The sequence below is a fragment of the Stegodyphus dumicola genome, chromosome 2, assembly GCF_044657685.1.
Source record: "Stegodyphus dumicola isolate Sdum_Otavi_A_Nest chromosome 2, ASM4465768v1".
Taxonomy (NCBI): domain Eukaryota; kingdom Metazoa; phylum Arthropoda; class Arachnida; order Araneae; family Eresidae; genus Stegodyphus; species Stegodyphus dumicola.
The window spans coordinates 102,594,537-102,617,083 of record NC_140769.1 but is presented as its reverse complement, the minus strand read 5'-3'; the positions used below and the strand labels follow the sequence as shown (position 1 = coordinate 102,617,083).

Sequence of the window (22,547 nt, the reverse complement as noted above, 5' to 3'; positions counted from 1 at the left end):
GTCTTCCAACTGCAATTATTGTAGTAAATTTAAATCTGCGATTTTTCAGAATTTTTTAAATCATTATATTAGTTTTTTATTTTTTAACTTAAAGCAATAATCATACACATAAATTTTGAAATAAAACCAAGTAACAGTTTCGAAATTAACGCAGCTTGGTTTCTAACTTGTGTAAGGAAAAAAAGATTACAAGTGTTCATTACTGATTAACTCGTTCTTAGTTTGAATTACACCGTTTCCCCCCTTCATTTAATTATTTCAGCCCTGAAAAATAATAAACTAAACTCAACTCCACGTAAAATTAAGGAAAAACGCAACTATAAATGGTCGTAGATTTTGAATAAATTTGTACTCTTGAGTGATATTTGTACTTACTTTACTTATTTGTACTTACTTACTTCAATTATGTAACAGTACATAATTGAAATTGTAAATAGTATACCATCTTGTATTTCCTTTTGTATTTCCTTTTGTATTTATTAATAAGAAAGTAGTTATTAATATTGTAATTACGTAGTCTCAGCATGCCAACAGATGGCGCTAGTATTTATTTGTAAAAGAAACTGTGATGTTATATGTAGTAGTCCGTCTTTAGAGTTCGTGGATAAACATTTTAATAGAAGAACGCTTTCTGTTTATTATTATTATTTTTAACCAGTCTGATTTAGTAGAGACTTATCCATTTTTTTCAGCGTTTAAATTCTTCCATTTTATCGTATTTTCCTTTTCATTTGCGCGTTTACATTTTTACTGTTTTATAACCCCCCATACATCACCTCTCATATCTAAATGGGAGGTAGCGATTTCGGTCCGAAAATTTGATATCGAGTTTTCAGCGAATAAGCACGAATTAGAGTCCCCACTTTACGTTTTTGCTATTTTTTGTAATGATATATGTGTCTCTGTCTATAACTTATCCCAAACTTCCAAAATTTTCTGTTTTCTGTGTTTAATCTTTTTGCATTCGTATAACGAGTTGGTAAGATTTTGGGTTAAACTGGATGACCCAGGAAGTGGTACTTTGAAACCCATAACATTTTCTTATGGACAACCGGAAGTGGAATTTCACTTGAACCCCAGTAACAGTCTTACAGCAATTAATGTAATATACTAGCGGGCAAGCCCGCCAGCTGAGCGGGCTGAAGCCCGCTTATCATTGTTCGTTTTTAAAAGATATCCTATGTTAAATTTGGCCGGTATTGAAAAGTTGAACCGAACTACCATTTTTTAGCGGCATTCCGCGGGCTTCCCCCGCTTTTTTCACCTATGCATCCAGAAGTTACCGCATACACTATACATATGCGGAAAATCACGAAAACACCCATGCTTCCAGCCCTTTCGCGGGTATTCGAAATTTGGACCGAAATACCAGTGTTCAGCGCTTTTGGGCGGGAGCCCGCCCAAAACAGTGTTCACGTGTGCATGCAAAAGATACTGCGTACACCGTACACATGCGTAAAATCACGAAAACACCCCTCCAGCCAGCCCGCTGCCGATTCGAAACTTGGACCGAAATACAATTTTTCAGCGATTTTGCGCGTGCTGTGCCCGCTTTATTCACGTATGCATGCTGAAGATGGTGCATAAACGATACACATGCGTAAAATCACGAAAACAAACATGGAGCCTGCCTGTTCGCCGGTATTCGAAAGTTGGACCGAATTACCAGTGTTATGTGGCTTTACGCGGGCTCTGCCCGCTTTATTCACATATACACCCAGAAGATACTCCATACACTATACACATGCGTAAAATCACGAAAACACCCATGGAGCCAGCCAGTTCGTCGGGATTCGAAATTACCGCATTACCAGAACCGCATTACCAGTATTCTGTGCCCGCTTTATTCACGTATGCATCCATGAGATACTTTATAAACGATACACATGCGAACAATCACGAAAACACCCATGCAGCCAGCCCGCTCGCCGAGATTCGAAAGTTTGAGCGAACTACCAGTGTTCAGCGGTTTTACCCGGTATCCGCGCGCTGTATTCACGTATGCATCCAAATTTTATATACAGTACCCCGGAATTCGAAAGTAGGACCGAAATACCAGTGTTCAGCGATTTTGTGGAGCGGGCTGCGCCCGCTTTATACACATAAGCATGGAGAGGATACTGCATAAACGATACACATGAGTTAAAGCAAGAAAACACCCGGGGAGCCAGCTCGTTCGCCGACACCGAAAGTTGGATCGAACTACCAGCGTTAAGAGGTTTTGAGCAGGCTGCGCCCACTTTTATCACATATGCATCCAGAAATCACTTTATACACTATACACATGCGGAAAATCAGGAAAACACCCATGCAGCCAGCCCGCTCGCAGAGATTCGAATGTTTGACCGAACTACCAGTGTTCAGCGGTTTTACCCGGTATCCGCGCGCTGTATTCACGTATGCGACCAAATTTTATGTACAGTACCCCGGAATTCGAAAGTTGGACCGAACTACCAGTGTTCTGTAGTTTCGCGCGGGCTGCTCCCGCTTTATTCAAGTATGCATGCAGAAGATACCGCATACACGTTACACATGCGAAAAATCCCGAAAACACACATTGAGCCAACACGGTCGCTTGGATTCGAAAGTTGGACCGAACTACCAGTAATCAGAGGTTTTGAGCGAATTTCGGCCGCTTTATTCACTTATGCATCCAGAAGATGCTGCGTACACGAGGCACATGCGTAAAATCACGCAAACACCCATGGACCCAGCCCGTTCGCCGGGATTCGAAATTAGGACCGAACTACCAGAGTTCAGCTTTATTCATTTATGCATCCAGAAGACACTGCATACACAACAGATATGCGTAAAATCACAAAAAACATGAGTGTAGCCTGCCTGCTCACCGGGATTCGAAAGTTACCGTATACCATCTCAAAGGAGCAAAGAAAAATCTTTAATCTAAAAAAAAAAAAAAAGTGTGAATTTAATTTTTATTGGTGCGAACTTATTTAAAATATCATTTGCATTAAAAGATAATATCTAAATTAAGTGCACGTATCTAATAACATAAAAAAATATATTATTCCAAAAAATCAAATTTATTATTAAAAAAATAACAACATATTTTTAAAAAATAGCTTTTTCAGATTTTTTAATTAATATCCCAGCTGATTAAAGTTGTACAACTTCAAGAACGTCATCATTTAAATTTAATGTAATATAATAACTTTTATTCAATATCAATAAAAGAATTAACGTGACAATCATCCTAACCTGAAATTAAAAAAAAAATTGTGAAAAGCAGCTGTTTATTTAAAATGCCTACATTAACGAAATATTTTTAAAATACAGTTAGGTAACATGCAATCGCGTGCTTTATTCAACTTTAGAATATAACCTTGATTTGTATCTGCGGCGATTCAAGAAACTGTTGCAATCGGAAAAATGAGCCCGAAAATTAGCGTTTTCACAGTTTTTAATTAATATCTCAGCTGATTAACGTCCTACGAAGATGAGAATGGTATCATTGGATTCGTAGAATTTTTTGGAATCCGCAGACACCTGTCTCGAATTCCAACTCAGCGCCGTTCCAGAGATATTTAAGAAAAAAGAATTTGGCACGTGACCTTTTCGCCAACACAACATTGGAGCGGAAGCCAGCTGTTTCCCCGCCCCCGTCGCTTTCGAGAAAGTATTTTTATCTCATCTAATTCCGAGACAGTTGCCACTCCGAAAAATGAAGTAACGTTTACGCAGATTTTAATTAATAACTCCGCCGCTTTTTGTCGTACGAAGATGGGACCGGTATCGATGGATTCGTTGATTTTTTTAGCATCCGAGGATATGCGTTTCGAATTCGAACTCGGCGCCGTTCCGGAGATATTCGAGAAAAACGAATTTGGCACTCGGCCAAATCCCTAAAATAGGGGAAACCCGTGAAAGAAAGTGCAAAACGTAGGGAAATGTAGGGAGAAAATCAGTTTTTAATTAATATCTCGGCTAATTGAAGTCGCACGAAGATGCCGATGGTCAATCCGGCGAGCCACGGGCATTCTGAATCCAACGGTACCTTCCGCTAAGCTCTACACCCAGCCGTTCCCGAGGAGATGATGTTACAAACACACAAACAGACAGAGGCACACAGATTTTAATAGTATAGACTAGCGGGCAAGCCCGCCAGCTGAGCGGGCTGAAGCCCGCTTATTATTGTTCGTTTTTAAAAGATATCCTATGTTAAATTTGGCCGGTATTGAAAAGTTGAACCGAACTACCATTTTTTAGCGGCATTCCGCGGGCTTCCCCCGCTTTTTTCACCTATGCATCCAGAAGTTACCGCATACACTATACATATGCGGAAAATCACGAAAACACCCATGCTTCCAGCCCTTTCGCGGGTATTCGAAATTTGGACCGAAATACCAGTGTTCAGCGCTTTTGGGCGGGAGCCCGCCCAAAACAGTGTTCACGTGTGCATGCAAAAGATACTGCGTACACCGTACACATGCGTAAAATCACGAAAACACCCCTCCAGCCAGCCCGCTGCCGATTCGAAAGTTGGACCGAAATACAATTTTTCAGCGATTTTGCGCGTGCTGTGCCCGCTTTATTCACGTATGCATGCTGAAGATGGTGCATAAACGATACACATGCGTAAAATCACGAAAACAAACATGGAGCCTGCCTGTTCGCCGGTATTCGAAAGTTGGACCGAATTACCAGTGTTATGTGGCTTTGCGCGGGCTCTGCCCGCTTTATTCCCATATACACCCAGAAGATACTCCATACACTATACACATGCGTAAAATCACGAAAACACCCATGGAGCCAGCCAGTTCGTCGGGATTCGAAATTACCGCATTACCAGAACCGCATTACCAGTATTCTGTGCCCGCTTTATTCACGTATGCATCCATGAGATACTTTATAAACGATACACATGCGAACAATCACGAAAACACCCATGCAGCCAGCCCGCTCGCCGAGATTCGAAAGTTTGAGCGAACTACCAGTGTTCAGCGGTTTTACCCGGTATCCGCGCGCTGTATTCACGTATGCATCCAAATTTTATATACAGTACCCCGGAATTCGAAAGTAGGACCGAAATACCAGTGTTCAGCGATTTTGTGGACCGGGCTGCGCCCGCTTTATACACATAAGCATGGAGAGGATACTGCATAAACGATACACATGAGTTAAAGCAAGAAAACACCCGGGGAGCCAGCTCGTTCGCCGACACCGAAAGTTGGATCGAACTACCAGCGTTAAGAGGTTTTGAGCAGGCTGCGCCCACTTTTATCACATATGCATCCAGAAATCACTTTATACACTATACACATGCGGAAAATCAGGAAAACACCCATGCAGCCAGCCCGCTCGCAGAGATTCGAATGTTTGACCGAACTACCAGTGTTCAGCGGTTTTACCCGGTATCCGCGCGCTGTATTCACGTATGCGACCAAATTTTATGTACAGTACCCCGGAATTCGAAAGTTGGACCGAACTACCAGTGTTCTGTAGTTTTGCGCGGGCTGCTCCCGCTTTATTCAAGTATGCATGCAGAAGATACCGCATACACGTTACACATGCGAAAAATCCCGAAAACACACATTGAGCCAACACGGTCGCTTGGATTCGAAAGTTGGACCGAACTACCAGTAATCAGAGGTTTTGAGCGAATTTCGGCCGCTTTATTCACTTATGCATCCAGAAGATGCTGCGTACACGAGGCACATGCGTAAAATCACGCAAACACCCATGGACCCAGCCCGTTCGAAGGGATTCGAAATTAGGACCGAACTACCAGAGTTCAGCTTTATTCATTTATGCATCCAGAAGACACTGCATACACAAGAGATATGCGTAAAATCACAAAAAACATGAGTGTAGCCTGCCTGCTCACCGGGATTCGAAAGTTACCGTATACCATCTCAAAGGAGCAAAGAAAAATCTTTAATCTAAAAAAAAAAAAAAAAAAAGTGTGAATTTAATTTTTATTGGTGCGAACTTATTTAAAATATCATTTGCATTAAAAGATAATATCTAAATTAAGTGCACGTATCTAATAACATAAAAAAATATATTATTCCAAAAAATCAAATTTATTATTAAAAAAATAACAACATATTTTTAAAAAATAGCTTTTTCAGATTTTTTAATTAATATCCCAGCTGATTAAAGTTGTACAACTTCAAGAACGTCATCATTTAAATTTAATGTAATATAATAACTTTTATTCAATATCAATAAAAGAATTAACGTGACAATCATCCTAACCTGAAATTAAAAAAAAAATTGTGAAAAGCAGCTGTTTATTTAAAATGCCTACATTAACGAAATATTTTTAAAATACAGTTAGGTAACATGCAATCGCGTGCTTTATTCAACTTTAGAATATAACCTTGATTTGTATCTGCGGCGATTCAAGAAACTGTTGCAATCGGAAAAATGAGCCCGAAAATTAGCGTTTTCACAGTTTTTAATTAATATCTCAGCTTATTAACGTCCTACGAAGATGAGAATGGTATCGTTGGATTCGTAGAATTTTTTGGAATCCGCAGACACCTGCCTCGAATTCCAACTCAGCGCCGTTCCATAGATATTTAAGAAAAAAGAAATTGACACGTGACCTTTCGCCAGCACAAATCTCGAGCGGAAGCAATTGTCATCCCCCCGGCGCTTTCGAAAAAGCAATTTTGTCTCAGCTAATTCCGAGACGGTTGCCACTCCGAAAAATGAAATAACGTTTTCGCAGTTTTTAATTAATAACTCCGCCGATTATTGTCGTACGAAGATGGGACCGGTATCGATGGATTCGTTGATTTTTTTCGAATACGGGGATATGCGTTTCGAATCGCAACTCGGAGCCGTTCCGCAGATATTCGAGAAAAACGAATTTGGCACTCGGCCAAATCCCTAAAATAGGGGAAACCCGTGAAAGAAAGTGCAAAACGTAGGGAAATGTAGGGAGAAAATCAGTTTTTAATTAATATCTCGGCTAATTAAAGTCGCACGAAGATGCCGATGGTCAATCCGGCGAGCCACGGGCATTCTGAATCCAACGGTACCTTCCGCTAAGCTCTACACCCAGCCGTTCCCGGGGAGATGATGTTACAAACACACAAACAGACAGAGGCACACAGATTTTAATAGTATAGATTGTTGCATATATAAACCATAACACATTGTTGAGACTGAACGAGCATTGCTTACTGTTACCTAAATATAGCCAGAATTTTACATTTTCAGATCAAATTGAATTTAACTTTGTTGATACTATAGAAGTAACGTAGAAAAAAATCAAATTCTGCTATTCGTTTCAAAGTATATATTTTAAATGTATTATAAACACTTAGTTTTCTTTAATTAGAAAACAATAAGTTCTCCAACTGTTTAATCAAATATAATTTTTAATAAAAAAAAGAGATCGTGTTGGTATAAATTTAGAAAAATCAGATTTTACTCATGGCCAGTTACACCGAATGAAATATTATCCGAAATTCCGTATTACAGATCTCTCTTACTTACTAGAAGATCGAACAGATTTACAACTAATGAACCGGAAATAATACTCTACTTAAAGCTCGTTGCTGTATAAAATATGTTTTAGCTGGTTGTGCTTGCACTAAACTAAATTTCTTTTCATTACTTTTCTTATTAAACTAACATACTTTACAATGTTTACAATTATTTCCAATATCTTGTACTATACCTGCCTAATAGTATTGATGAGATAATAAATTTAACACATAAGATACACTAATATGAGCAAATATGACATGAGCTTTTTTAATTAATTTATAGTATGAAGAGTTAGTGGTATAACAATTTTATATAATCCTTGTTTCTTTATGGTTAACATATTGTTAATTTTCCTATACTTAAGATTACAAACATTATGCAAAGTTTGATGTCTTCAGTTTTTTCTAGCAATATTAAATTAGTTTGGATATTGAAATGTTGATAAATGGGATTTCTAGTTTTCATATCAGCTAAACATTAATACAATCATTCTTGTATTTTACATTACAATCATACGCAGATAATTTTAAAAACCATCTAAATAGTCTATCTGTGCTATGTTTTATATTCGTAAGCCAAATAAGGGAAGTATGATCACTATATATAGTAAAATGGTTACCATACATATATTAAACTAAACTCAGTGGTGCTACAGCCCTAGTGGGCCATGAGCCCACCAGCGGCCGAGAGGTAAAGACGCTAAACACGGTTCGGTTCGAGGTTTGAACCCCGCGAACGGGCTGGCTGCATGGGCGTTTTCGTGGTTTTCCCCATGTGTAACGTGTATACGAGCCAGTTTCCCTTAGAAGGTCCCCCACGAAGGCATCCCTCCCTTTAGGCAGATAGCCCTCGTGTGCTTTGCCGTAATTGAATAATCCAATCCAATCCTAGTGGGCCATGGCCTGCATTGCCCCGAAATCTGCGTTCCTGACTGTGGGCCCCGGAGTTCATGAGCATATACCGTGCACAAGTGGTCAGTTTGTCGCAGGACACCCATGTTTAGTCCCCAAGCGAACTTGGTACCCATTTTATCGACCCACTCAAGGAATGAAAGGCTGAGCCAAGGATCGAACACCGGATCTGTGGTGTCGCTGCGCAACGCGCTAGACCATTTTGCATAGCAATGAAATTTATCAATAGCACTTGCAATAGCTAAACATTATAGTTCAGCATTAGTATAATTTTTATTATAAGACCTTAATTTTCGAGAATGGAAAGCTATAGCTTTTAAATTACGATCTGGGTGTTCTTCATTTAAAACCGCACCAACAGCTTCTTTAGAAGCGTCTAAAAATACATGATAGGAATATTATGGAACAGAGAGTTAAAAGAAGTCTGGAAATAAGTCCCTTTTTTTTTTTTTTTTTTTTTTTTTTTTTAATTTTGAAAGACTGTTTGGCATTCAGGTGTATTTATATGAAGTATTTTTTGAAGCAAATTTTTGGACCAGCTCTTTTTCTTGCATAATTTGAAATAAATTAATAATAAACATTAATACTTCCAAAAAATTGTTTTTTTAAAAACTTTAGGGGATTGTAATTTTTTAATAAATTCAACGTTTCCATTACTGACTCAGTATTCCAACTTGAACTTCATATCTTAAATAATTTATTTTTTCTTTACGAAAGAGTGCACTTTAAAGGTTTTAATTTTATATTTTCTTAATCAGATACATCAAATATTACATTAAGATGGTCTAAATCTTCGTAATTTTGAAAAATAATATGGTTTTATTAAAATAATGTAAAGCTAATTGATTTTGAGATTTGATAAAATTCGTTAAAGGGCTCTTTGAAAATAGCTGAGGAATTTTTCCAAACAGAAATTTTCGAAATCAATAACATTACTTTCGGATGTTCATTATAATCCATATCATATTTACGTTTTGAAAATATGTGACTATAATCATATAATAATATAATAATTCTTTCAATTGGTCATTTTTGCAGGCATTTTCGCACTCATTATTTACAATGGTATTAAAACAGTCCATTTAATTTTAATTATTTTCAATTAAATATAAGAAATTATCCTTAAAAGGATTATTTAATTGTGCATCTTCACTCGCAATCCTCTTAAATTGATATGCCTCATAATTAGTAAAATTCATTTGCAGTTTAAACAAAGAAACACAAGATGAAGACAACAATAAATAACTTAAAGGAGAATAATACCATATTTTTACATAATCTTCCAATTTTGAATGACAATTTATTAATTTTATGACAGAAAGACTTCAAGATAAAGAAAATAATTCTCTGTTTTTCGAGAGTTTCAAAATTATTAATTCAACTTAAGAATTTTTATAGCTTACGTTAACCTGATTATCTGTATCTGATAGCAGGAAAGTTAATATTTTCTACCTTTACATTTATCTTTAAGGTGAAGTTTGATTTTGAAAGGATGAGGTGAATTGCAGTTTAATACTGGATACTGTGCATTCAGATATCTCAGTGGTAGGTCTGAACATTTCTTCAGAGTGGATTTTGAGGCAACTATAAGATCCAGGGTAGAATGGTCTTGTAGTATTATATCTTGGATAATTAAAATATGGATAAGGATTCTGCCTAGGAACAATACATTTGACCGCATTAATGACACTTAATAGCAGTTGAGTTGAACTTGAAGCTAGAAACAACTTTCTTGCTAAGGAAATCCAATTCTAAAGGAAGCTTATATTTCGAACAGACAGTAGCAAACGGCAATCTTTGTGTTAACCACTCAGTAAGAGTTTTATCATTTAAATGTAATGGAGAACCGAATTAAAATTTTTGACGAAAACAATTATCAGTATCGCTAAAACTGTTGTATGTAACCGAAACAAAATCATCAAATATAATATTTTCTGAACTAGAAAAGTAAGTTTAAAATTTTCTTTTAATGCAATTCAGTGTTCAATTTCGACACATTCGCGGATATAAAATTGCAAGGCATCCGCTTTTAAAACAATCTGGGAATATAATTACTTATATTTCTCAGAAATACATTTTGCAATACATCGTTTTTCAAAAAACACAAAATATTTGTTTACACCATTACCGTTTATTAATCAAATACAGGACAGTTAAATATACGTTTATCTAAGGAAATAATTTCGGATTTTAATTCAGGCATTTTTCAGATTTTTGGACCTTGTATTCATTTATATATTTTTAAAGAATCAATAAGTTTCTTTATTTAGTCATATAAAATGGCGTTAAAAGCGTTTTCAGTTAATTATAAAATAACATTAAAATTACTCATGAAACTTATAAATTCAAAATTGTCTAAAATAAATAATGAGTTATTAAGTTTTTCACACTTTTTTAAACAAATTTCAGCACTAATTTTAGAGGGCAAATGTAGTGATTAATTCAAAGCATAATTTTCATTTTTTACGCCAAAAACAAACTTGGTTTAATTTATTCGATTAGATTTAATTCAAGAACGTGTTGTTTTAACATGACAACCACATTTACAAACGGAAGTAATTAAATTTCTCGCTTAACACACAACACAGATTAACCTTGACTTAATTCGAAAAATTTTTCCTATCTTTTTTGAAGTGAACTTGCTTCGAGTTGCAGTCGTTAATGCTACATTTCACTTCACTTTTGGACTTGTAGATATTTTATCCATTGGAGTTTTACGAAGCAGGTAAAAAAATCCTGTCGACTCCTAACTGTAATAATTCCGTAGATAATTTGAGATTCTTTGCTGCATATATGGAATGACGACTCCTTCTGCTCACTAGGCAAGAACTGAAGCTTCATTGATTCATGAGGAAGAACCAAAAATAGCAGATGCGGTCGTAGACCATTCATAATTTACTGATGGGCATTCTTCAGGTACATATTCTCAATCACATATAATTTTGGGTGCGATATGCGCTCCATAAATTGTATAGCTTATCACATCTTTATACAATACACGAAACAGAGCAATGAGATGACACTTGCTGACAGAGCAAGAGGAAAGCGGGAAGTAAGTGAGCATTTAAAGGCAGCAAGGATTATAGTGTCGGTTCTTCGCTAAAATTTTGTTCTGTGATTGGATAAAAAATATCCGAAATGCGACGTAATTACATAAGCTGGCATGATAGATTGATTAAGTACTTTGTTAGGAAAGAAAGGTGAAGTAGCCAAATTAAGTATTAGGTACGAAAGGGACTATTGCTAAATTAAAGCTAGTAGTTCTTCTTATTATAGTATATTTGTACTAATGTTTGTTTAGTAATACAAAACACTAAATAGTAAATAGTTGTCAATAGACACTGAAAACAATTATTTCTTAGTCATAACCAAAAAAAACTGCTTCGAAGACATCTGGTTTGATGGCCAATTTTTTTTTTTTTTTATTTTGAACAGAAACAAGTCTTCAGGAATGCATTTTTTGATTAATTGGTACAACCAAACGCGATACACAAATAAGGTTACACAAGTTCCATGCTCCGAGCTTGCATTTCAGATAGTAGGAAACGAAGCCCAGGGAAAAAGACGAGACCTACATAGGCAGGGCAAGTAGCAAAAAAGCTACTTTATAACTAACTAGCATTATTTATAATCTCAGAACTCTTTGTTTTAATCCTGAGCAGCGAATAGGCAAATATATACAGAAATGCAGTTAATGCAGGAAAAATGCACATGACTTGAAGGGGATTCTTAATTTCTGCTTTAATTGAAAATTAGGAAATTAAAGGTGAATTGCCAATTTGAAAATATATATTATGAAATATGTATAAAATTAAAAAATATGTATAATTTAAAATACTTAAAATTAATTAATAATGTAAACTACTTTACATTTTTTACTAATATGTTCTGATTTAATTATTTTAAATTTAAAGGATTCTTTTAAATTATTTTTTTGCAATTAATTCAGTTAAAAATTGTTCCAGGTTAAGTTAAGAAACATTGCTCTATTTCTTCCAGTAGCAGATAATAAATCAAAAGGAAATATAAGTAATTATTTAATATCATGTGAATTTTGTGTACTAATTTACTTTCCTTTCCTTTTTTTTTTCCAAGTTATTAATTCCATTGTATTTAATTTGCATTTCCTGCTAGAAAATTTGCCAGATTTAGTTAATTCTGATTATTTTATCTCTTTCGCAATTAATAAATGTCGCAGCATTTTGTACAACATTAAATGTATTTATTGAATAAATATTGCTCTTTTATATACATGTATGTTTAACAAATTTATAAGCAAATATTTAGAAAACTATCAGATGCAAATTAAAGTACTTTTCATTCACAGATTGGTTGTGTATGTCATTATGCACAGTATTTGTTGGTATGGCCACATTTTGCAAAGAACAAGGAATAACAGTCGTCGGAGTGTGCTGTGTATATGAAATTTTCATAGTCCATCGAGTAATATTATATTTGATTTTCTTCAGATAAGTATTTGTCATATTTATATGTAAATATTATCCTTTTTTGAAAACTAATTTAGAAACATGGTTACAGTAGTTTAGCAAGTTGTCGGAGTAATCACCATTATTGCTTTACAATGTAAAATCAGTTATTAGTTATGGAGTACTTCATCTTTGCGATTCGAGAATAGATTCGTTTTAGTTAAATTTAAAATATCTAAAATACCACAAAAGAGTGCACTTAAAATAACTAAACGAGTACACCTGATTTAAACTTAAACTTGATAATTCTGGTTTAGGACACGTTCATATAAATAATATATTTCTATAAAGAACGTACCGGATAAAAATGAAACTACGACTTTAGTTAATTATGAACCAATGTAAATAGATAAGCAATTTATCACGCTGCCAGTGTAGAAAGTTTTATGCCTTTCAAAACATTAAAAGTTGTAGGGAAATTATAGAAATGTTTGTAAAGCTGCATCTGATTTAACGAAACCGATTAAGCATAAAACAGACTGCTTTTATAATTTTGATGTCAAAAGAAGCAAAATTGCTATTCTTAACAATTGGAAAAAGTCAAATGTAGAAGGCAACAAAATATTTCTGAGAAATAATCAAACACATTATTAAAACAGTTTCACAGTGAAACTGGGCATTTCTGCTCTTAAGTGTCCCCGGAAATTGTAGCTATGACTAATCGAATTAGCAAAGATAATATTATGGAAAGCAGTAATTTATCAGCTTATTAGCTTTTCCCCATAGCATAAAAATGATCAAGAGTTTGAAGCAGATATACTATCTTAAAACTTTGTACGAATAGATTCCATCTAGAAGCAGACCGACGCTTATCGCACTTTATATTTGATTCTAATCTTAGTGGGCTAACTAAAGACAAACTAAGAGCAAAGCTTTAATACCCTTATGAACAAAGCCTTCAGGCAAAATTTGCTAAAACTGTAGTAATATGGCATGCTATAGAACAGCAAAGCAATGCTTTTAAACGAGTCTTTTCCGGGGAACTGTCAGAAGCTCATCTATTTAAATCAAAGCATCTAAGCAACGTTTGATTCCTCTCATCATACAACATTAACAAAATGAAGATATATTGTTTGAGCCGTATTCAGCTATCAGTTATATTTTATGAAAAATGTTGTCAACTATTTGAACAACCAGCAAACTCACTATTTTTTTGCCTAAATGGATTAATACCTTTAACATATTTCAAGCTAGTGGTATTGAAATTTTTTGAAGTATTATTAAAATTAAGGAGTCCAATGGAAAAAAAGAAGCTTAAAAATTTGACTGAATTTTAAAAAAAATTACCTTACACTGTTAAAATCAATTTCCAAAGTAATTTAAGCGACATAGCAAATTTTCGTAAGATACGACCAAAGGAATTTACGCTATAGCTTAATTGTGCATATAAAAAAGTCTGACGTGACCAGTATATAACTATGAGCTTTACATAAACTATCATTTCCTGTTGATAGATTGTAAACAAATTCTATTTTTTTGATAAATTTTTTAGTTCATTGTTAAATATAAATTTATTTTTCTTTTCAGGGATACAATCAATAATGATAACTATTTCAGCTCACTGAACATCTGTTCTCATACTTTGATTTGAAAATATCAATTCTTCGTAGTATATGTTCTGATTATACAGTGTTTCGGATTCACAAATAAATGACCTTCACAAAAAGTTTAAAAACAACATATGTGTAAAATTTTCGATAGACTGTTGAATGTTGCCATATATTTTTTCAGTCTTTTCTCAGTTTACGATATAAGTGTCCAGTTTTCTTAATAGAATCATCAACTTTTTTTTTTTTTTTTTTTGTCATTTGAGCTTTATTTGTTGAATATCCCTTTCGACGCTTACGTCACATAAAATTCATCACCAAAATCACAAAAACGTTAAACTCAGCATGTTTTTACAATTCCCAATAGAATGTTAATTGCTGCCATACCTTTTTTATATTCTCTATATTTTTTATATTTATTACATCATTTCTTTAAAAATAATATTAGAGATTTGGTGGCAGTATTCTTTTATGTGAAAAGTGATCCGACACAAAAAGTGAAACGGATACAAAATTAAGGATTAAGGATAGCACATTTAATTTTTTATAACGAGAGCTCGTTTTCGTAATAAGCTTAGTACTGTTGCATTTACAATGATTCCAAGAATACATTTATTGCTTGAAATGCAATGTGCTATTCTCAGTCACATACGTTTTTAACGCACAATTTGAGAGGTTTTAAGTTTTTTCATAATATATTTTTACCCTAAAATTAATTTAGGTTTTTCAAGCAAAATTTCTCCTTCGGTTTATCAATTTTAGCCGAAATCTAATGTGTAATTTCCATTGATATAAAGGTCTTAAATACTAAAATCGAAATGTTTTGAATGATATTTTAATATAGCGTTTCATTAAAAACTGCTTTAAGCTTCAAGTAAAATACCATTTGCCCTTACCCATTAAAGACTGTTCTGGGATTTCTGTAAGGAACCATTTCCGATTGTCCAACTTTACCGCAAATCCAATAAACTATTTATATGAATATAGAAAGCTTAAATACGGGAAAGGAAAATTTTGGAGAGTTTCTATAAGAGCTCCCGTGGACGTAAACACCGTCACACACATACAGACACAGAGACAGACATCAATGAGTAAAAACGTATTGTGGGGCCCTAATTTGTATTTACTCTCAAAAAACTCAATATCGAGTTTCTGGACCGAAAGCATTACTTCCTTTATATATATATATATACTGGCAGGAGGTAAAAGAAAGAAAGTAAATCTATATAAACTAGAGTTTTAATTTAAATATCTCATATTCATTTCATTCTTATTCCAAAAGCTGTTTCTTCCTCATAATTATATGAATTAATTAATGAATTACATTAATTATTATTAATAAATACTAATAATGAATTATTGAATTCATATAATTAATATTAATGAATAATTAATTAATCCGCATGATTAATGAATCCTCATATTTAAACTTATAATTCAGTTTTCTTCTTAAGTCAGAATTGAAATATAAAGAAATTTTATCGTATTGGAAGAAATTAAGTGCATTTGTCAACAAATCACTTATTTCTATTGTAAATACTTTATTATTTTGGCAATAAATGTTCGTTATATTATTTACATTGGTATATGTTATTTATCTGTGGTATTTATTATTATGCACCTAATATATATTAATTATATCTTATATCCATTATTTTCATTTGCTAGTCATTTTACATGTTGCACTTTTTTTAATATTTATTTCCTTATACATACATTAGAATGAATTCATATTGCTTATAATTTACCAATTTATAAATCCTGGAGTAATGTTTATCTGTTGAGAAACATTATTCCAGCTTTTATATTTACTGGACAACTCCAGCGCTGCTCCAGCTATATGCTGAAGTAACTATGATAACGAAATTAACTATGATTTCAGACTTTTGTACTTACGGTTACCAATTTTAGAGATTAATGCTGCTTATTAGTTGAATTTGTTAAATGTCCTATTGCATCTTTATAAAAGGTAAATTGCTTTCTCCAAAAAATATTGACAACTAATGCATTATTTACAAAAACAAGAACCAAGATAAATCCAATGAAACCAAGATCTGATATTTTTAATCTAACTTCAAATATGAAATAAAGCTGCAGTATAAGAAGTTAACTGTGAAACTGAATTGTTTTTCAGTCACTGTGAGAGTGCTGGTGGATTTTATTTGATGCCAATGCGGTTAAAGAATACAGCTTTGTATTTCATAGGAGTTTTCACAAAGTAATCTGAAGCTGTTGCGTATTTAATAATAAGATAGTTGGATCTTTATTCAAATATTTGAATATTATTTTTTGGAATACTAGTTCAATTTAATGTTTAGACATTACACAAAATTTTAACTATACGATTTAAGTGAATTTTGATTATTTTTATCATCTACTATAGTTTATAGGTTTGGAATTTTAATAACTGCAACCATTAATTTACATTGATACAGAAACAGATGAAATTTTTGCTGTCCTTTGATGTAACTACCAGCGTTGTGTCCAACCTATTGTCATCTTTAGGGAAGTCATAGCAATATCTGTTTTCTTAATGGTATGAATAAAGTTGCCTATTGCTCGAAAACTCACAGAAACTTTTTGGATACAAAAGCTTCAAACTGGTTACTTCATTTTAGAGAATAAGTATAGTTACAGAAACCTATGTCCAGGAAGTATGATGGATGGTTTTGAAATCCTGAATCCCATCGAGCTGATCAAGCAGTAAGAGATTACGTTATATGCCGTAGCATTTTCCTATCATATGATTATGGTGTTCTGAAGAAAGTGTCACAATTTCGTTTTCAGTGCTGAATGGAGGATAACTTTCCAAAACGTAAAAAGAAGCTGCACATCGATTGTTTATCAATGAGGAATGTCTGTCCTCTAGGTACGTCATCATTACCACGGATTAGAATCATCATAACTCTTTATACTCCTGAACTTCTGTTGAACTTATCATCTTTTTAACATCATCGTTCCGTAATGATGACACTTTTCCGAATGATTTTTGGTTTTGGCTCATATACACTATTTTACAAAAAAAAATCGAAGCACGACGAAGGAAGTGGCTATTTATGATGAATATGTGTATAGCTCATACACAGATAATGAAATGATTAAAAAATCAAGGTCATAGTACCTGTCCACTGCTCGCTATCACCCATTGATTGTTCAAATTAGTAGTTGGTCAGCAATTTGCGACCACGTTAAATGCGACCACGTTCGAAGTCGTTTAGTTGTCTGTAAGGTATAAGATATCGTCGTAATGGCATCTTTGGTTTCTTCTTTACGTAATTAAAATGGCAGCAACTAAAAAATTAAATTTTTCGCTTCTATTAAATGGTTATATACTCTGCGAATTTTGCACTAGAAATGCGCGCTGTGATCGCAATTCCAATTCATTTGCCTTGAAACTTTGATCATATGCATGTTCGATCAAGATCTTTGTGTGTACCAAATTTCGTCACGATCGCAAAAGTTCTTCTTGGTGCTTCGATGTTTTTGCAAAAAAAGTGTAATTTGGCCTCTGCTTTATTTAAGATAAAGATTGCCGTAGTGAAGTCTCTATTTTGTCTGAAAGCACCTTGAATGGGTTTGAGCAACATCTTATTTATGCCATTTCCGTATTCTCAATAACTTCGTTATTCCTTAAAAACATCAAGATTACGCATCTTTGGACTGCCAATTCAGACAAGACCGTCACGACGCTTATGCGTAGCTTTGGAAAGGAGAATCCATTTGCTGTAAAACAGGTTAGGTATGAATAAGAAGCACCTATTGTGGCTCATAGAGTGCGCACAAATGTGTTTCAATTATTAAAGTTTCAAGCCACGTTTATTAGTATTAATGATTTATTTCTTCTACACTCATGTCCATAAATTAAGGATAATGCTAAATCAGGCAAAGGAAGAGTTAGAAGCAAAACAAATTTTACTTATTTGTAAAGCTTATTTATTAAACAAAAGGTAACGAGCAAAAAAAGATGCTATATGTTTGATATTATTAAAACAATTAGCGATTTTTTCTCCCTGGAGCAAATTACAAAAAAAAACCTATTTACAAAAGAACCAATATTACATGGTTGGTATGATTGTTAATACATTGTATGTCTCCCAGACGATGCAATACAGTCCGTACAACGCCTAGGCATGCTGAGTATCAAATTATCGATCTGATCTTGGGGGATATTACACCACTCACAAAGCAATGCTCTCCGAAGTTCCAATAGACATATAGGAGGAGGTTGACGGGCTGCAACTCGTCGGCCAAGCATGTCCCGCACGTGCTCTACTGGATTCAAGTCCGGTGAGAATGCTGGCCAGTCCATACGGGTGATATCCTCCAATTGAAGGCATTCGCTTACGATGTTTGCACGGTGAGGACGGGCGTTGTCATCCATAAACACAAATTGTGCGCCCATGGCGCCCCGAAACAAACGTACATGTTGTTCGAGAATGACGTCCCGATAGATTTGGCTTGTCATGGTTCCAATTTGAACATGCAGGTCAGTTCTGGAACCCAGAATAATTCCACCATAAACGAGCACTCCCGACACCGTAAAAGGGTCGTTCAATGATGTTTTCTTGGTGGTAACGGGTACCTGGAGCTCTCCATATGAAAGTCCGGCGAGAATCAGACTGCAAGCTAAACCTGAACTCGTCGGAAAACGTCACACAAGCCCACTGCTGCGGTGTCCACAATGCATGCTCTCTACTTCAGGCTAACCGCAGGCGACAGTGAGTTGCAATAAGTGGAATGCATCTAACAGGTCTACGAGCATATAGACCAATCTGCCCTAAGCGTCTGTACACGGTCTGCCTTGAAATTGTCGTACCAGTGGCTGAAGAGAGCTGACGAGACAGGTTTGAGGCTGTGCTCCTCCTGTTTCTTTTGGAAGTAACTGCCAAATACCGGTCCTCATTCGACGTTGTAACTCTGGGGCGGCCTGTGCTGTAACGTCTACTCACATTACCATCATCTTGGAATCGTTGCCAAAGCCTGGAGATGACATTCTGCGCAATTCCAAGTTCGTCTGATACTTCCAGTTGGGTACGCCCACATTCCAGACGGCCGATAATTCTACCATGTAAAAAATCATCCACATGCGTCCTTTGTGTCATAACTATTCGGTTATTGCACTGAAATGCTTATAATGCGCCTGCGAACAATTTTATTTCTTTGCCTGTATTCCTTATATATCACTCTCTTACACTCTTGTCATTGTGACGTACCATCGGTGTCATCTGATTACTTCCTGAAATTTGCATATGATTCTTGAAGATGTGTGTAGTGATTTTACAGGTGATATATTTATTTTAGAGTTCGATTTCCGCGTGACTCCAAATTATCCTTAATTTATGGACATGAGTGTAATATAACCATTTTTCATTTTGACTTTTCTTGCAAATTTATTTTTACGTCTTGATGAATTATAACTATTAGAGTCTTAACTGCATTCTTTGAATATGACTTCGTTTAAATTTCATTATTTATGAGCTAATTATTTATAATAAGCTAAATCTTCCTGTATTTAAGCCTTTTACAAGTTCTTGAGACTTTGGACCTGCCATTTAATTTCATCATAAACGCTAAGTTTTGTTAAAATACACTGCTGGCCACCGTAAATGCAACACCCTGATGGAAGCATGCAAATACCATGAAATTTACAACATGCATTAGTGGAGGTGAGATATGCAAATGAAATGAATTTCAGTGCAGACGCTCATGACGCGACAGAAAATTGTGGCGCCACTTCGAAGCGCTATTTAAGGCTTAGAGTTTTCGACGATTTCAAGTTCGGCAGTTGCGTTTTTCTTGTGGTTTTTTTCAAAAAAGCGATCAAATATGTCTCGTAGTAAACTGCGATCATCGTTTGATCAAGTATTGGAGTTCGCCAGAGGAAGGATAGTCGCCTACCGAGAGTGTGGATTATCTTTTATGAAAATCGGTAGTCGTGTTGGACGAAACCAAACAACTGTAATGCGGATATGTGAGCCCTGGATGCAGGAGGGTACGACGGACCGACGTGTTCGATCGCATCCACCTCAGTGCACCACTTCACGTGATGACAGGAACAATGTGCGCATGACAGTGACGGATCGCTCAGTCGCATCACGAACCATAGCACAGCACATTCAGTCTGTAACGCATCATCCAGTGTCTGCGCGTACTATTCGACGCCGTTTACAGCAGAGTGGTCTATCCGCAAGACTTCCATTGCTTCGTCTACCCTTGAGGCAGAACCACAGACGTCTCCACCGCCAATGGTGCGATGAAAGAAGGCTGTGGACGGCAGAATGGAATGAAATTGTCTTTACTGACGAGTCACGCTTCTGTCTGCAACACCACGATGGTCGAATTCGAGTCTGAAGACACCATGGAGAGAGGATTCTGAACAGCTGCGTTATGCACCGCCACACTGGTCCTGCACCGTGTATTATGGTATAGGGCGGTATTGGATATCACTTTCGCACTCCTCTACGCATTGCCGGTACTTGAAACAGCCAGCGCTATAGCTCCGAGGTGTTGGCGCTAGTTGTCCTTCCTTACCTTCAGGACTTTACCTCAGCCAAATTTCAACAGGATAATGCGCGACCACACGTGGCACGCATTATCCAAGGGTTCTTCGTCAATCGCCATATTGAATTGCTTCACTGGCCGGCTCGCTCTCCGCATGTTTCGCCGATAGAAAACATGTGGTGCATGGTTGACCCAGATTACATCCCAAGCTGCCACACCAGATCAAATTTGGCAACGTGTGGAAGATGCTGGTTCTGTTGTACCCCCAAAACACATCCAAAGTCTCTTTGAATCAATGCCGAGGCATGTAGCAGCGGTGATCTCCAACAATGTCGGCTACTCTGGCTACTGTCTCTTAAAAGAACCACACTTAACAGAATTCTATAAATTTAATCATTTGATACTTGGTCAACATGTTATCTACTAAATAAATTTTGTTGTGATATCTCTTTTCTTCCTTGGTGTTGCAATTTGAGTGGCCAGCAGTGTACTAAGATTGAGAAATTCAGTATTGAATGAGCATTAAATATATGCAGCTTTTCACAGCAAATAACATCTTATATAGTAAATTAAACGAAACGTAATGTCGCAATTAGTATATGCGCTGTTGTAAAGGATAATGTAGTGTAACAATATATTTCTAGTTCGTAATAATCAGTGAAAAGAAAAAGACACTATAGATAGAAATTTCAATCTAGTTATTTTCCTATAAATTAAAACAAATTTAATGCTACTTAATTTTAAACGTCGAAATTCTCTTTTTCTTAAGGGTCAAGTAAATATTTCTGTCAGGGCTTGCGAAAATCTATAATGATAGTTTATCAATGAAACTCTTCTTCGATAACTATATTTACGATTATGCCTTTTCTTCCTAGCTTAGGTTAGCAGAAATGTTCCAGGCTATTCAATCTTCAAAAACTCAGTTTGGATTGAGAGATGCAGGAATGCGAATGGCATCTTTAGCCGCATGTGCTGTCTTTCTTCTATTGCTGAGACTGAATATTATGGGCGCTCAACTTCCAGTTTTTACAAAGTATGTTGGTTTCAATTTCATTAAATGCAGCTTATAACAAAACTAATTAAAATTAATTGCTTAACTTACTTAGTTTACTAATTCAGAAGTCAAACAACAAAAATCAGCGTTATATTTACCAAATTTTCACAGGACTAGTTTCGATGGTTTTACCGAACCATCATCTTCAGCTGCAAAACCGCAAATGAACCTGGTTCATTAAATATGCTATCAATGCTAGCTGGATGTCTACCGCTGGTGTACGCAGTTTACATACATCAAAGGAAAAGCAATAGCATATTTTGGGTAAACATTTTATTCTTTGCTTACTTCAGGAGTACAGGTAAATGCTTCAGAAGTCAACTAATGCTGATGTATTCATCAATACAAATTTAAGCTAATAATTTTATTTGAGACACATAAAGGTCTTATCAATATGAAGTTAATTCGTTTATTTGATGCAGGAATGTGTTGTGCTTTGAAGCAAATAAATAATAAAATTTCCTCATTTTCGAATGCATACTTAGCCTATAGAAAGAAGAGAATTATCCGGATTTTACAAACATTCTGATGGACTATGATCTCAGTTATTCTGGATATCTGAAGTTCCCTTATTTTGATAAGA

At 35.3% G+C, this 22,547-nt stretch overlaps 1 protein-coding gene across 1 annotated transcript in view; it reads left to right on the top strand.

Annotated features, from left to right (window-relative positions):
* Window positions 1–22,547, top strand: part of LOC118194407 (protein O-mannosyl-transferase Tmtc3-like) — a 384,082-nt gene that overhangs the window by 245,170 nt on the left and 116,365 nt on the right. The window contains exons 6-7 of the mRNA XM_085810972.1: window positions 12,703–12,818; window positions 21,786–21,943. Of these exons, the coding sequence (XP_085667098.1) occupies window positions 12,703–12,818; window positions 21,786–21,943 (274 nt within the window). The remainder of the gene's footprint in view (window positions 1–12,702; window positions 12,819–21,785; window positions 21,944–22,547) is intronic.